The sequence below is a fragment of the Onychomys torridus genome, chromosome 3 (assembly GCF_903995425.1).
Source record: "Onychomys torridus chromosome 3, mOncTor1.1, whole genome shotgun sequence".
Classification (NCBI taxonomy): domain Eukaryota; kingdom Metazoa; phylum Chordata; class Mammalia; order Rodentia; family Cricetidae; genus Onychomys; species Onychomys torridus.
Genome location: NC_050445.1, coordinates 2,111,182 through 2,127,907, shown reverse-complemented (window position 1 = coordinate 2,127,907; position 16,726 = coordinate 2,111,182). Strand labels below are relative to the sequence as shown.

General features: G+C 43.8%; 1 protein-coding gene across 1 annotated transcript in view; it reads right to left on the bottom strand.

The window, feature by feature from the left end:
* The window catches only part of Galnt11 (polypeptide N-acetylgalactosaminyltransferase 11), a 34,737-nt gene continuing 18,011 nt past the window's right edge, over positions 1-16,726 (bottom strand). The window contains exons 4-12 of the mRNA XM_036180434.1: positions 15,898-16,064; positions 14,193-14,318; positions 10,842-11,091; positions 8,637-8,754; positions 7,230-7,382; positions 3,954-4,172; positions 2,544-2,648; positions 797-934; positions 1-670 (exon numbers count right to left, since the gene is read on the bottom strand). Coding sequence (XP_036036327.1) covers positions 539-670; positions 797-934; positions 2,544-2,648; positions 3,954-4,172; positions 7,230-7,382; positions 8,637-8,754; positions 10,842-11,091; positions 14,193-14,318; positions 15,898-16,064 — 1,408 coding nt within the window. The 3' untranslated portion in view covers positions 1-538. The remainder of the gene's footprint in view (positions 671-796; positions 935-2,543; positions 2,649-3,953; positions 4,173-7,229; positions 7,383-8,636; positions 8,755-10,841; positions 11,092-14,192; positions 14,319-15,897; positions 16,065-16,726) is intronic.

Here is a 16,726-nt window from a genome sequence, read left to right as displayed (position 1 = left end):
TCCTAGTCAAATGATCAAAAAGATCCTTTATTTAATGTAGACAGCCTATTAGGTCATCAAAATAATTTATAATAGTTAAATGCCTCTGAAATATACATGATACCTTCTGAAGCTAAAAGTAATATGCATTCAACTAGCTTTAAAATCTATTAGGAACATTAAACAATTAATAGTAGAAAAAAATCACCTATGAAGTCCTCTATGAAAGGAAACTGTGACAAGTTCCTGATTAGACAGAAACCATTCCATCTCCAAGAGAAACAAAAATAAATAGAAATGTCTTCTTCCTGGGTTTGTACTAATAGACCCAACTTTTTAGAATTATTATTTTCTGTTTTCCCTGGATAAACAAGTATGCCTTAGCAGCAGCTCAGAAATAACCCAAGTCCCAGTGAAGCACCTTCTGCTCCTGTGATAGTCACCTTCCACCAGGGGTCTTGTCTGTTGTGGGGTCAGCAGCATCCTTCATAAAGCACCTTGATTTATGGCAGGTGTGACAAAACCTGGTGAATTATGTTGTCTTCAGCCAGGGTCCATCTTAACCTTCTAGGCGCCACTGTTGGGAGGCAGAGCCATCACATATTGCCATGCCAACAGAGCCCTTATGATCCATCAGGTCCACCACTCTCAGGCACTGTCCAACAGACACTTGGTACAGCCGATTGTTCTTCTGGAAAACAAAGGCAAGAAAAAAAAGGACCTGCTTTTATTTAAAAACAAACATTCTTGCAGCATGCAGGAAAGATGTAGAAGCATCAGGACTAGTTAAAGCCCATTTTTATAACAAGCTGCTCACCCCAAAGGTCCACTGCTGAGATCCTCCTGACCCATGGCACTTCATGAGTCGGGGTGGGTCTGAAGAGCGAGTTTCTGACATGTCGAGGCAAAGGAGGTTGTTTAAAATCAATTCATGTTCTTCATTATAAATCCAGATCTAGTAACAAAAAACGTGGGGGGGGGGGGGTTAAAAACAAGTGTTGTCTTAAGTACTGGAATGAAGGCCTGAATAACATTTCACAATGTGCTCTCTGTGGTCCCACAGCAGACACAATAGTCAGAGCACTGCCTCAACAATCTGAAACAGTGAAATGGGAGATGAGGAAGGCCTAAAGAGATGTCTCTGGTTCAGTAGGGAGTGTCCTTGAAGGGGACTGAGGTGCACTGTCCTCTTCTCCCTTTCATTCCTGGGCAGGTGGTAAAGGGGCTTCTTCTGCCATTTGCTCCCACCATGGTTGCTGTGGCAAGGTGAGTATCAACCATGGACAAAGCCTTCCAAAGCAAACCTCTCCTCTCAGCCAACTTAACACAGTGTTATCCGGGAGAAACCCAGACAGTGGTAGACTGATTTAACTAATTCAAGTGATCATGCCATTGTAAATCATTTCCAGTTTTAGGGTTTGGTGACAGAATTCTCTTAATTCACAGACCTGTAAAGCTCCAAGGAGCCACAGGTGTGGACAAGTGCATATAAAGCTGATTATTGCCACAGTCCTCATCTGCTGGGTGACAACGTGCATAAGCTGTTCCAGCACTTCTACAGAATATCACACCCCAATTCCAGGTAGCAATGTCTGCTGTGAAGCAGGGTTTCCCTTGGGTATGAATGTAAATCTTGGGTTCCAGCCCAGGCCTCAAATAAGATGGATACAGGTGCAGTGATAATCTCTCCCACAGGTACTAGAAAGTCCTGCTTGAATCCTGTGCTGTTGTGTTGCAGACCCTGCACTGACGTGCCACTGAGGAACTGCACTGTTTATTATGCTTTGACTTTTAGTAGCTATAGTATCAGTGAGTTCCTGCATGGCCACAACTCGTACATTTAAAACCAGTGAACAACGAGCCAGTGCGGGAAAGGCCTGCTGCCAAGCCTGATGACCTAAGTTCCTTCCTGTCCCCATGTGATCAGAGAGAACTGACTGCTGCAATCTCCATGTGTGCACACTCAGGTAATAAATCGATGTTTTGTTTTGTTTTAAGGCAGTATATTCTAGAAATGTGCAAGTATACATTCCATTCATCAAAAGGCCCAGGTATTTTTTCCATTCTTATGTGATAGCCAAAATGGAGTACAATCAACACAGACCAGTCCTGACAACTGTGAGTTTAAATCACTGTTAGGTTATGGTGTCGTATAAGTAAGCCTGAAATGACAGTGACAAACTGAAGTGTTATCTGCTTCCATTTTAATATGGAAAAGACTGCCTGAAATAGAGTGGATACAATGAACTCTGTTGAGGTGTCCTTTAATGAGATGTAAAAACTGGTCGGGAAAATCTGACTCTGGTTCATCTACTGAGGACTTCAGCTTTGAAGAAGAGCACTCCCTACACCACAGTAAGAAGCACAAAGGTCTACACAACTGACAAGCAATGACCAGAGGCAGAGGAACACGGAGAAAACAGAAGCAGTTATTTTAAATGGTCTCTAAAGTCATCTGTAACCTACAACTTAAGAAAAGTCATAGCACTAAACATCTCATGTCCGGAGTCTGCCCACATGTGCTTCCTTCCCCAGAGTGCCTATGCACTGGGCGCATTACCCACCTGAGTTGGGTCTCTGTAATCACAGGCCTTAAGCAGCACCAGGCCTCCTTTCTGGCTGGAGCGGCCCTGGGCTACCAGACATTTGTTGGTCTGCAAATGGTAGAGCTGCAAAAGAAAACAAGTGTCCTTGAGGACTTCCATGCAGACATCTTGGTGCCTAGAGTGGAAATGCTGTTCCACAGTCCCAAATAAGAACCCAGGAGCTAAGAGGAAGACAGGAAATAAAGCCAGGCATGGTGACTTAGGCCTGTAATCAAAGCACTCATGGAGCTGAAGCAGGCAGATCATGAATTTGAGGCCAGCCAGCCTCGGCTACACAGCAAAACCCTGTTTAGACATTTTGTTTTCAGTTTTGTGTTTAAGTATACTATGTATATGCTGACATGGATATACAGAACCACCAAGACCTTCCAACAGTGATACAAAGATCTAGAATTACGCTAAAAGGGATTTCAACTATAAGGGCACAAAATATCTCTCTTTACTAAACATCTTGATGGTTATTTGGGGTTTTATGAAGTCAACAATGAGAAAAGTACTAGGCTCAATTCTGAAATACAAAATTTGGAAGATATGCCTTAGGAATTTAAAGAGGGAAACCCACAATAACAGCTTTCTGTCTGTACATGTGTTTGCACAGGTGTGGGGGTGTGTGCATGCTTGCACAAGCTTTCCCCCTTGTTCACTGAGGTGCAAGGTCTATCAAATAAACCCAGAGCTCACTGGGCTTGCTCCAATGATCCCGTCTCTGCCTCCCAAGCACTGGAATTCTAAGTGGACCCCCACAACTGCCCATTGTATACAAGGGTTCCGAGTCTCCAAACTCCAGTCCTCACACTGAGTTGCAAAGTGTTTTGTCAACTGAGCCATCTCCCCAGCCTCCAGAATGCCAGTTTAGAAATTACTCAGAACAGCAGAGCCCTTACGTGCAGTTGGAAAGGGTCCACAGTGTGACCTCTGCTAAGCTCTGGAGACTGCCAGTGCGTTGAGGGTGAAATCTCACTGCATGTCATCCCAACTTAACTGTCACTTTCTATCTCTATCTGAAGTTGGTTCCTAGAGCTGAGACTGACCAGTAACAGCTGCTGCGTTTTCCTGCTTTCTCCCTTTGAAGGGAGCATTTCGGGTCTCACACTGCCTTTGTCCCCGATTGTGTCTCTACTCTTGGAAGCTGATACATAATCTACATAAGGTCCCAGTCCCTCCAAGGCAACAAGTACAGGATCTTGACCTTGGTGTAAACAGCAAACACATTAAAATTTGTAAGCTTTTCTACTAGAGAAGAGAGAAATCCCCTCAAAAATGAAATGAAATCTGAACTAAATCTAGATTTATCATAGGACCTCAAAACCTTCCTGCTAGGCTCCTCGCAGTGGAGCCCTCAGATAGGAAGGACCGCTGCTGTCTCACCCGTCCACGCAGAAGGACCCTGGGACGCTTGGGCCCTCTGTTGATGAAGATGGGCTGCTGAGGTTTGGCATTCGGGCCAGGTATCTGCATCTCAGGGTAAATATTGTCCAAATACCACTTGAATGATTGACAGCCCAGTTTCTTCCTCAATTCAACACGCTCACTGATATTTCCAAAGCTCTTGGTCTTCAAATCGGGTCTTAAGGAAAAATACTGCTCCTAAGTTTAAAAAAAAAAAGAAAAATGGAATTTGCTGCTGGAAATGTATTACACATTCTTTGAGGAAAAACAGTCTTGTGTTTTCTTAATGTCAAAATATGAATAGGTACTTTCCACATGCCTGTCACTAACCATAACATAAACTCAAAATATATTTGATTTCACAGAGGATAAATTGGAGGAAAATCTAACTCGGTGGATGTAGTAGTCTGAAAGAAAATGCCCCCCACCCAGGGGAGTGGCACTATTAGGAAGTGAGGCCTTGTTGGAATAGGTATGTCACTGTGGAGATGGGCTCAAGACACCCAGTGTCTCAGTTGACTTCCTATTGCCTGCAAGAAGATGTAGGACCCTCAGCTCCTTCTCCAGCACCATGTCTGCCTGCATGCTGCCTTGCTTCCCACCATGATAATGGACTAAACCTCTGAGCAGTGAGCAAGCCACCCCAATTAAATATTTTCCTTTATAGAAGTTGCTTTGGTCATGGTGTCTCTTCACAGCAGCAGAACACTAAGACAACAGATTATGTGTGAGATGAGTGATTCAAACTCAGACCTCTACTATTCTCAACATGGGCTGAAGATCCAGGATTCCATGGATACCAACCATGTTAAAATTAAAACTGACCCAGACATGGCTGCACACACCTTTGATCTCAGCACTAAAGACACAGTGGTAGGCAGATGTCTGAGTTAAAAAGCAGCCCAGTCTGTGTAGCAGCTCCAGGCCTGTCAAGACTACATGGTAATACCCTATCTTACAAACAGTACCAACAATACCATTAACAAAAACAAAAGCAAACAGTTTTAATTTTTTTTATTTATTAGTGGAAACTTTTTTTTTTTCAAGACAGGGTTTCTCTGTGTGGCTCTGGCTGTCCTGACCTTGCTTTGTAGACCAGGCTGGCCTCGAATTCACAGAGGGCCACCTGCCTCTGCCTTCTGAGTGCTGGGACTGAAAGTGTGGGCCTCCACCACCACTGTCTAGAAACTCATTTTTTCTTACGTGGTTCATATGTACGTTTACCCTGATACATGGAAGGGGTGTGTGCCTTGGTGCATTTGTGGCCATCAGAGGGCAACTCTATGGGGTTGATTCTCTTTCCACCTTTAGGTGGGATTCTGGATCAAGCTGACTGCTAGACCTGTGCAGCAAGCATATTTACCACTCAGCCCACTCACTGCTTTAAAATACAACCTCATGAAAAAGATGTAGTTGAAACACAGGGAGTATCTTCAAAGCTATTACAAATAATTATGTTATTCTTGTATTAAACATTTAGTGTAAGTTATTTGTAATTTTCTGCGACAGTGCAAGCGTGCAGCCCAGAATGGCCTCTAATTAACAGCCCTGCCTCAGCTGTTCCATGCTGGGACCACTACACAGCAGCATGTCCAGCATGTAACTCAGTAACTTCGATATTTTAATTATGAGAGAAAGTAAGAAATCATACCAGGGAGATTCCCATTTGCTCTTGCTTCCTCTCTGAATGTTCTTTTTACACATGCAAGACTTTTATAGCATGTACTACTTACTTGAAAACACTGGTCTACGGCTGTATAGTTCTTCCAAATACTGACACACTTCACTATACAATAAAGCAATTATGATTTCATCAGAAAAGTTACATAGTGGCACACTTTCAAGCTCCTAATGATGGGGTTCGTTCGTTCTTTTTTTTTTTTTTTTTTTTTGAGACAAGGTCTCACTGTGTATCCCTGGCTGGCCTGGAACTCACGAGACTGGTCTTGAAACACCTTGAGCAAGGAAGCACTAGCTGTCTCTCCTGGGATAGCAAGCCCTGCTGTTAAAGAGTTGAGTTTTACCATTTACAAGCCCTGGCTCACTTGGAGAAGCTGCTGCCCAGTGCAAGGGCCATGGGAACAGCGTAGCTCAGCACTCAGCTCACACCACTGTACTCCACATGAAGCGGTCACATGACTGCTGACAAGCCTTCTGACTGGGTGACTGCTGTCTCTTCAATGGAGTTCTTACCGTGCTTCCTTGCTCAGGCATGCAGTGTGTACACAGCAAGCACATTAAGTGTCTATATTCATCTGACTATGGAAATGAGTGAGACCTTGCAAACCTGAGTGGGTGGCCAGAACCAAGAGGTCAGCAAGCCACACTGTGGGATCTCTGCCATACACCCCCAGAGCTCTGGGTTAGGAGAGGGATGGACACAAACAGAACCTTGGCATGCTTTGAGCCTGTCTCTGCTCCTAGCCCCTTCTCAGCACTGCACAGTCAGGGCATCTGCTGCCATATCCATTTAAGTCACAGGGTTGCAATTACTGTACATCCTCTTATCCATCTTTTGTCTCCAAAATAAGAGCTCTAGTACTTCGCCAGGCATGCTAGTGCGTGCACGCCTGTAATCCCCGAGCAGGAAGGCACAAGGATGGAGTTCAAGACTGACTCATTACAATGACAGCAGCAACTGCACACAAATAATCACAGCAGCAATTTCCTAAGAGTTAATGTGTAAACAAGCCAAATGCCCAGGTGATGGCCAGATGGATAGAGTATCCGTGAGCAATGGGAAGTAAGGACGTGCTGAGATGAGCTACAACACGGCCCAGCCTAAACACAAATGCCAAGTGAAAGCCACAGAGAAGGGCACAAATGTGAGAGGTCTAGGAAAGACTGGAGCCAGGAGACAGATGTGGTTGTCTAGGGCTGTTGTCAGAGGTGAAACATGAAAAGCACAGTATTTCTTTTCGATGTGACAAAATGCTCTAAAATTAACATGCAATTTATACTTCATAAAGATTCTGCAAAGAAAACAAAGTTGTATAAGGTTGGACAGAAATGGAAAGAAACATTGAGTGAGCAGTGAAGTCCAGTGAGTGAGGAAGTGCAGCCCAGTTCTGTGGAGTCCCAAACTGTGATGCGCACAAAAGGATCAGTGCACTAAGACAGAGCTGCTTCCAATGCTTACGAACCACACTCAGAAGTCAGGTGAGAACCCAAACCCAGTGAGTGACTCCCGAGAGATGGCACAGCAGCAGAGGCCAGCCAAGAAGAACAAGCACGAATGGGGTGACAGACACTCACCTTGTACTCATCCAACCAGACATGGGCCAGCCTCAGGGAGTTATGTGTCATGGTGTCCTGGCCTTCAGGAGAGCCATATGGCCGCCTTTTTCGGAAGATGTGTCCTACTCTTGAGCAAGGGATGATGAAGAGCTTACCGCCACACATCCAGATCTAGGCAGAAGCAGACAGACATCGACTGACAGTTAAGATGGAGGCAGCCCATGCACCAGCCTTTATGAATGGTGGCTATGCATGAGATCTACTCAGAAGGAAGAAGGGGCATTTAAAAATTAAATTCCTGAAATTAAAAATGCAACAAATTCTGAAAACATTCATTTGCTCCCATGTGTCTGAATTATGCTGTCATCCTTTGTTGCATTAATGGACTTGCTCTTAAGGATTTGAAAACAGTTATGCTTATTAGCTGGTCTTCTGTTCTTCATGTACTCCCCCACACCCCCAGACAGGGTCTCTCTGTGTAGCTTTGGAGCCTATCCTGGAACTCACTCTGTGGACCAGGCTGGCCTTGAACTCACAGAGATCTAAATAATCTGTCTTTTAAAGGGGTGGGGTCCCCCTTTACCACTCTTCCACTACATCCTTTGGAGGCAGAGTCTCAATCAAACCCAGAGCTCACTAGTATGGCTAGTAACTTGTCTGGGGATGCTGTGTCTATGTTACAAAGCTAGAATTACAGATGAGCAGCCATGCCGATCTGACATTTACACAGGCTCTCAGGACCCAGACATCTCTACTCTTGCTTATAGGGAGAGTGGTTTGACCACTGAGCCACCTTCCCAAGTCCACAAAGTATTTAGAAAATGATACAAGTGATTCAGATTCAAGAGTACTTGGTTGCAGGCAGGGCTAGGAGGATGGCTCAGGGAGCAGAAGCGCCTGCCACCAAGCCTGACGACTCCTGTTCCATCTCCAGGAGCCACACAGCAGAAGGAGAGAACCAGCTCCTGGAAGTCATGCCATGGCTTCCACATGAGCACCGGTGTGTGCTTGTGCAAACACACGGTTTTTTAAAAGAACCTTTTTAAAACATATGCATGTCGTGTCACGTGTGAGAGTGTATATACAGTTAACATTTATGGGATTTACTTTTGCTAAAAAAAAAAAAAAAAAAAAAAAAAGAGAGAACAAAAGAAAACTGAACTAATGATATTTATATAAATTTTCAACCCTAAAAAAATTTGGAGAAAAACTGCCCTTTAAAGCACTATAGTGGTATGTTTTCAAGATTATAAATAGACATGTATAAGTACTGTGCTATGGGCTGACAGGGACTCTGCAGACAGGTCCAGATGGGTGGTAGGTTGGTGGGGCCCACCCACTTAGAAGGTTCTCTTTACCCCTAAACTGCAATTATATTCCATTAGAGACAATTTAATGATAGAACACACACAAAACCAAAATTACCCGAAATGAGATTTCCAGATTTTCTCCTCCCCAGATATCCATGCCACTGTCATACTGTCCAAGATCATTGAAATACTGTCTATTCATTGCAAACAATCCTCCAGCCATTGTAGGTGACCTAGAAAAGGACCACAGCCTGTGCTCATTCAATAGAACCAGTTACCTATTGTTTACAAAGTCTCTGTGACTCTGGGACACAGTAGATTAGCTGTCATAAGAGAAAAGGTAAATAATAAAAGGATAACAGATAAAAAGGAAACATTTTCATCTAATAAGGGAGCAAGCTAGGCCACATACCTAAATTTTCTGGATTGCTGGGGCTATATAAGTACCTGGCATAAGGTTACATTCTAAGTATCAAAGTTCTATTCTTATTGTAACTGAGTTTGAGTTTGATAGACACCCAACTCAAGTGACTTGATTCCTTTTGATGGCCTAACAGAGGCACTGGACAGAACGTTTCCTTTTGGAGTTGAGAAGCATCAGCAGCGGCTCTCAAGTGGCCGACTGTGCCAGTAGTGACATCCATGTTAGAGGGTTTAGAACTCTGGATATTAGAGCCATCGTACTTAGCATGTGAGTGGGATAGAGGGGCCACTGCTGGCATCTGGTCTGAGACCAGGGATTCTGTTAACTCCTAACAAATGAGGGCCCCACCGTCCCGCACAGCAGCTTGCCAACAACAGACAATTCGGGTTGAAGTTGCAGCACCCTGCAGCAGGCATTACCCAAAGGCTCAATCCCAACCTCTAGGCATCTGACCTCCTGACCTAAAGCTAGGGATTCATGTGCGGGTTCTACTGGCCCACACTGCCTACAGAAGAACTCTAGAATGTCTAACAGAAGAGCAGACAGATAAATAAGCAGGCAACCAGGGAGGGTAAATCACAGAAAAGAGAAACCGTGTACAACAAAAATAGATGTAAAAGTTTTAATTATGAAGTTACCAAACAGACTTCAAAATAACTACTCAATACTCTCAAAGAGACGATTGAAAGCTTGGGAGATAACTAGATACTCTAAAAACTATTGACATGGACTAGATGTGTCAGCTGGTAAGGGGGCTTGTAGAGCAGGTAGAAATCCCTGGCTTCAATTCCCAGTCCTGCAGGTATGGCAGTCACATGACCTGAGCCCAGTCTGTATTTAAAAAACAAAACAACGAAACCTATTTATACATGTCTGAAAAACATTTTGAAAAAAATATCTTCAACGGAATCAGAACTAAGACAGCCAAGACTGTGTTTGTAACTGAGAGTTGCTGGGAAGGGAAATGACTTTTTTTCAATAGGGTGCCACCAAGTCTGTGAACCACACCCAAAGCAGGCCATGCACTGGAATAGTTGTCAGCACAGAATGGACTCGGGAGTGAGTGTATTTCTGTGTGTGCTTTTTGTTCTTGAGGTTGTCTTTTAAGAAAGAATATGAAGTTGGGTGGGTAGGGAGGAAGATCTGGGAGGAGTTGGTGAGGGGAACAAATATGACAAAAATATATTATATGAAAAATTAAAAAAACTAAAAAAGGACTGATATGACTTCTTGTCTGCAACAAAGGTTCCTGAAGGCTGCATCAAGTTACCTTCAGGTCTTATACAAAAAGTGTGAAACACAAGTGCTTTACACAATTAGACTTGGGTTCCTTCCCAAAATAGCCAATTAGGGACATGCAAATATTCCAACATACAACAAAAATATCTGAAATCTAAACAGTTCTCATCTCAGACAAAGAGATACTCAGCCTGTAGTGATGGACTGGAGAGGAGTCTGACACACACTACAGCACACAGGGGTACCCACACTACCCCACAAACAGTCACCTATTTGCCTCTCTCACAAACTACACAACACTTGGGGCACTGACCGTTTCTTACTCTTAACTCTAGGCTCGGCTTATATAAAACTATGCCACCTAAGAATATTTACTGGAGGTGGATCTCTGAGTCTGAGGCCAGCCTGGTGAACAGAGTGAGTTCCAGGACAGCCAGAACTATTAAACAGATAAATCCTGTCTCAAAGACAAATGGAAAAAAATGAAGAAATGTGTTGCGTTTTTGAGATGGAGTCTCTTTTTGTAGCACCTCGCTTCAAAATTTTTTTTACTCGGTAAGTTAGGTCAAGACCCTTGCCTCTTACAAAGAAGAAATTTTCCTTAATACACTGTTCTTTTCTAAGGAAAGCTAGTGGGACTCTGCCAACCTCTCTTACCTTATTGGTGCAGTGGCCCCGTCAGCTCCTCCCTGCTCAGACACAGGAACTAAGTCCCACTTGAAGTGCAGCCCCCAGTTGAAACCTCCCCGTACCACTGGGGATGAGCTGTAGGCAAGTGTGTCAGCACTGATGATGTCAATCACGGGGCACACCACAGTATGTGGATCCTCAAGGATGACGGCCAACAAGGGCTGCAACCACATCACATTGACTTCACAGTGGCTATCTAGGAACACAAGGACTTCTCCTGCAGAGGTGAAGGGAGAAGATGGGGAAGTGGTACCTCACACTTGGTCAAGGTGTAGCTGAGCAGCAAGGATGTTATGTACTGGCCATGGATGGCCAACCATGACCACCCCCACCAAGAAACTACTCTCTGCACTCCCAACTGGGTTCAGGGAAACAAGTCCTTTGGCCAAGTGTTTTCTCTGAAATGTACACTGTCATGGTAAGACTACAAACTACATGTATGACCCCAACAAGCAGTCAGGCAACTCAAGAGACTCCTCCTCTCCCAGTGACAGCCAGGCCCATTGTGTTCTTGCAGTGACACTGGCCAGTTGTGGAGTCCACTTTTACTACAGTCATTTTATTCAAAGTATCTAATTTAGTACATTCCTGCCTTAGAGGCTAGAAATGCACTGTCACCAATGGCTTAGCATCACTGAGATCTGGTAACCACTACACTATGGTAACTTCCTTCAAAGATGGACTGCTGTGCCAACCACAGTTTGACACCATCCCCACATATCACCCTTCTCCCCTGGATTCTCCATTGTACTACCTCCAGCTCACTTCTTATTTCCCATAGGTCTCTAAGGGAGTCTTTCAGCCTTATTAGCAAATATAAATGACTAAAACTTCATCCTGTTATCTTTGCGTTTTCTTGTTATATTTGCATCTTCTTGATAAATGTGAGCAAGGTTGAGAACTGTTGTTTTTTTTTTGGGGGGGGGGGTCGAGACAGGGTTTCTCTGTGTAGCTTTGCGCCTTTCCTAGAACTCACTCTAGCCCAGGCTGGCCTCGAACTCACAGAGATCCGCCTGGCTCTGCCTCCCGAGTACTGGAATTAAAGGCGTGCGTCACCACCGCCCAGAGAACTGTTGGTTTTGATAATTCCAAATTTCTTTGAGAAATTGGAATTATCAGAGAGTAGGATTATTCTAAATAAGCATCAGAATAGATTTTACATGATTTATTAAAACAAATTATTGAAAAAAATACCCCTAAGTTTTCAATGATGTCAGTAAATTAGTCACATAGTTCCCTGTCTATCCACAAACTCAATGTGTACATAAAACATCTAGCATAATATAATGCATACTCCTCAACACCATCAGTGCTCAGTGAAAAATGAGGTCAGGGTTTTTTGAGTTTTTTGTTGTTGTTGTTGTTGTTTTATTTTGTTTTTCCAGACAGGGTTTCTCTGTGTAGCTTTGCGCCTTTCCTGGGACTCACTCTGTAAACCAGGCTGGCCTCAAACTCACAGAGATCTGCCTGCCTCTGCCTCCTGAGTGCTGGGATTAAAGGTGTGTGCACCACCACTGCCCGGCTGAGGTCAGGGTTTCTTTAAGGAGAAATGTCTTCATAGCTTTTCTTAATTCTGAAAGTACTACTTTTTCAAAATGAGGCCAAGTTAATTAACTAATGCAGTAAGATTCTATATGGCTGTCTTGAACCTGGCAGGTCCTATGCCATATCTGAACAAAGATAATGAGATCATAAAAGTAACAGTAAATATGCACTGCACCAGTACAACGGTTCACATGGCATAATCTCCAATGCTCCAGAGTTTTCTCCAGCTCACCATCTTCAATGACCCTGCAGAGCCAACTTCCTTTAGTCTTGGCTACAGCCCTGGAGAAGCAGATGTCTCATTGACCTAGGCAGGGCATTGGCTCTGACTGGATGCAGAGGTCTGCTCTCCTTTCCTGTCCACTCCAGGTCACAGGAGGTTTTGAGAGAAAAAGACCAAATCCCAAAGTGAAATCCCAACCAAGTACAAGTGCAATGGGCCATGGCTACCAAGGCTACAGGGAGTGTGGTGGTGCCCAGTGCTTGTCATCACAGACCCTTGTGGGGGTGGGGGTGGGATCTGAAGCAGAGCAGTTCCCAGCAGGGCATAGGTGATACTGCTGTGAGGGAAGGACTCAAGTCAGGACTCATCGAACTGACCTCATGACTTCTGATATGCCCGGGAGCTACTTTAAAACAGACTCATTTGTCTGTTTTTTAAAGGAAAGTATTTTAGTGAAAATCAGGAATGCCAACCTTATACCTCTATCTTTCTAGGTAAACATAAAAGAGATCCAGCCAGGTATGGTGGTACATGTCTATAATCCCAGTACTTAGGAGGTAGAAGGAGGGGCCGAGTTCAAGATCATCCTCAGCTACATAGCAAGTAGGAAGCCAGCCTAGGATCAAAACAAAGGACACATGTGAAGCCCAAGAGAACCGGAGTAGACTCTCTACACAAGGCTGGTCTGCACCTGCTCTCTGCTGTAAGGGGGAGACTGGTGTGTGCCACATGATGGAGAGAGGGGCCTGTAAACCTCCCAACAACAGCAGAGACTCTCTCCTCCATGCTATCAGTGTTAAACACTGTTTACAGTTACCAAGTAAAATCCTGATCCTGACCCTAGAGCTGTGCACTCCACAATAACAACTATTAGCATAATTCAAGTCAAGCAGTTTGGAGTTTATATGTTTCTGTATGAAATTTTTAAAATTTCAGTTACTTGTTAGCTTGGACTTTTCTAGTTATGTAAGCAGCAAGATAAGAAACCTATTTTAGAGGCCAATAATTAACTAAAAAGCCACTACTAAAATAGGTCAGTGAGGGTTCTAGCAGTGATTTTTGTACTCTGTGCTTTAGGGCAGCAGGTCAGAGTTATAAAATATTCCCAAACAGAACAAGTTCTTCTCTCCTTTGGGCAATAACCAATGAAAACATGGTGTAGTGGTTTGAAGGAAATTTAACGAGTGGACTGAATGGCCCCCCAATGGCTCATGTTCAAATGCTTGGTCCCCATTGGATAAAACTGTTTGGAAGGATGAGGAGGTATAGCCTTGTCAGAGGATGTGTGTCATTGGAGGTGGGCTTTTTCAGGTTTCAAAAACCCTTATTAGCTCTGTCTCTGTCCCTTGCTTGTGGTTCAGATGTAAGCTTCAGCTACTGTGCCATAATGGTCATGGATTGACCCTCTGAGACCATAAGCCCACAGTCAAATGCTGTCTTTTATGAGCTGCCCTGCTCATGGTGTCTTCTCACAACAACAGAACAGTAGCTAAGCCTTTCTGTGAACCTCTGTAGGCATCCAAAACCACAGAGCCACAGCACAGATATACCTGTAGCATGGGCTGCTCCGATCATTCTTCCTCGGATCAATCCCTCACGTTTCCTATTTCTTATGACCTTGACTTTTGCAGGCAGGTATCTTTGGATGTATTCATCTAGCTCTCCTTTTAAATCATCTGAAAAGAACAGTTCCATAATTACTCACACCATATGAGACATACACCAAGGCATCTTATAACCATTCCTAAAATTGTATCTGCCACGTAAGTCAAGATCTATAAGTGATCAAAGAAATGTGTTAGACTCTGCCTCACTGTAAAACATCCCAGCATCCTCTGTAGGAGGAAAAAGAAACCCAGATTGCAAGTTGGAACCTATCCAAGAGGAAGAGCTGCCTTAGATGTGCATTTCAATAGACAATGTCTGAAATGAAGCCAAAAATGAAGGCTCTTGCCTGCAGTTTCAATGCCCACCTTGGCTTGACAGTAAATTTGAGGCCAGCCTAGACTACCAAAAAAAAAAAAAAAGCCAAGTGTGGTGTTACACACCTTTAACCCCAGCACTTGGGAGACAGAGGCAGGCAGATTTCTCTGAGTTCAAGGCCAGCCTGGATCTACAAAGGAGTGCCAGGACAGCCAGAACTACATAGGAAGACTGTCTCAAAAAAACAAAACAACAACAACAACAAAAGGATAAGTTTTGATGTCAATAAACCTCTCCAAAATTTCTCCCATAAAGTTCCTATATTTACCCAGGTTTGAGTATTACAGTCTCATGGGTGTTGTGTTCACTCATCAGTCTGTAAGTATCCTGGTATAGAGCTCTACTGAGGTTACAGAGGGTCTAAAGAGTTGTTGAGTACATGGAGAATGTCTCCACGCCACCCATCACTGGGTCTGCAGTGTTTTGCTAAAGGGAGGAGGCTGGAAGCCAAGCAGATTGAGTAGAACCTCCACTCCACTTCTCAACAACAATCCTGAGCAAGTCACTTCTCCTGTCCCCATCTCTGTACAAAGGATCCCCACTCATCTTGAAGGAGGCTAAGAGCTGAATGGAGTAAATAGTAGAAAGTTTTTCTTTATGAAAATCTACAGGTAAAGAAAGGTATGTAAAATACGTGGTGAGTCTCGGAAAACTGGCATCTAAGAGCTTTCTGAATGCAGTCCACTCTGAGAACAACTAGTGCAGCAGCACACTCATTCTATAAGCATGGTCCACAGCACTGTGACAGATGAAAAGTGACAGTCTCAAAGAGCGTACTGCATATCCATCTAGATTACATGTTTGAAATGACAAAATCAGAGGTCACCAGATGCCAGGGAAGAGTACTAGGGATACAAAGACAGAGTGTAACTCTAAAGGGGAGCATCAGGGGCTGCTGGGTGATGCAGTGTGCTTCCCAAGACTGCTGTTGCTAGCAATCTTCATGCAGGATAGTCTCCATTGTGGAATTCTGTTTTCTACACTGTACTATAAGTATAAAAGAACCAACATGGGAAATTGGTTGAAGGGCAAACAGAAGTCTTCACAACTTCCTATCAATCTGAGCTTAATTCATAATGGACATTTTTAAATGCAAGCCAAGAGGAAATTCCCCAGGGGCAAATTTGGATAACACTGTAAGCAGATTACAAAGATCAAGTATTTCAGTAAAATCATCCTGTAATCAATGGACAAGCTGTAAGCTTGACTGCGGCTGCATCACACAGTGACTAAGAACCTCGATGAATTGTGACTATGCACAGCATCACTTACCAAAGTCACTGTTGTCATCAACGAGGATGATCTCATGCAGAAGGTGTGCTGGCGTTCGGTCCACAACACTGTGCACAGTCCTCAGCAAGGCAGAGAAGGCTTCGTTGTAGAAACAGATAACAACACTAGCAGTTGGCAGATCAGTTGGGTAGGACTTTCCTCTACACCTTTAACAATCAAAAAAGAAAATCTGACATTTTCAGAGGCTCAAATGTCTTGGGTTACTTCCTGCCATCTTGTTCAGGTTCTTTCAGACATTACAGCAGTTTTTAAGCATTTACAATTCACTGTGGTTTAGTCTTTGCTTTGCATCATGTTAATAAATGTATCTTTTAAAAAGTGGTTTTTCTTTTGGGAGAGGAGTTACATAATGAGTTTCATGAAGTTACTGCATGTGTAGCACTCTGAAGTTGACATCCAGCTTCTCAATGAGGTTCCAAGTGGAAACACAATAATACATAATAAAACGTTGTCTCTGAAGTTTTTAGTTTTTTCCTAACAGTGTATAAAGATGTGAGTGAACTGTGACATTCTTTGACAGCAGCTACTTGATAAGTGGCTTTGAGCAACAACAAAGCTATCAAAGAAGACTTCTTTCCTCTGTCCCACCTAGTTCCAGCCTCCCGCCACAGCCCAAGTGGATGAGGGTCAGTCCCTTCCACACACCACACTCACTTCAGAGCCCACTGTGCTGTCTCTACAGGGGGAAGGCCTCCTTGCTCCAGTGAAACCACTTGCTGTGAGGCCAGACTGTTCCACCAGCCCCATCTAGGCCCTAGCTCATGCTACTGCAATAACTGGTTTCCTCACCTGCCCCAAAGAGACTAAG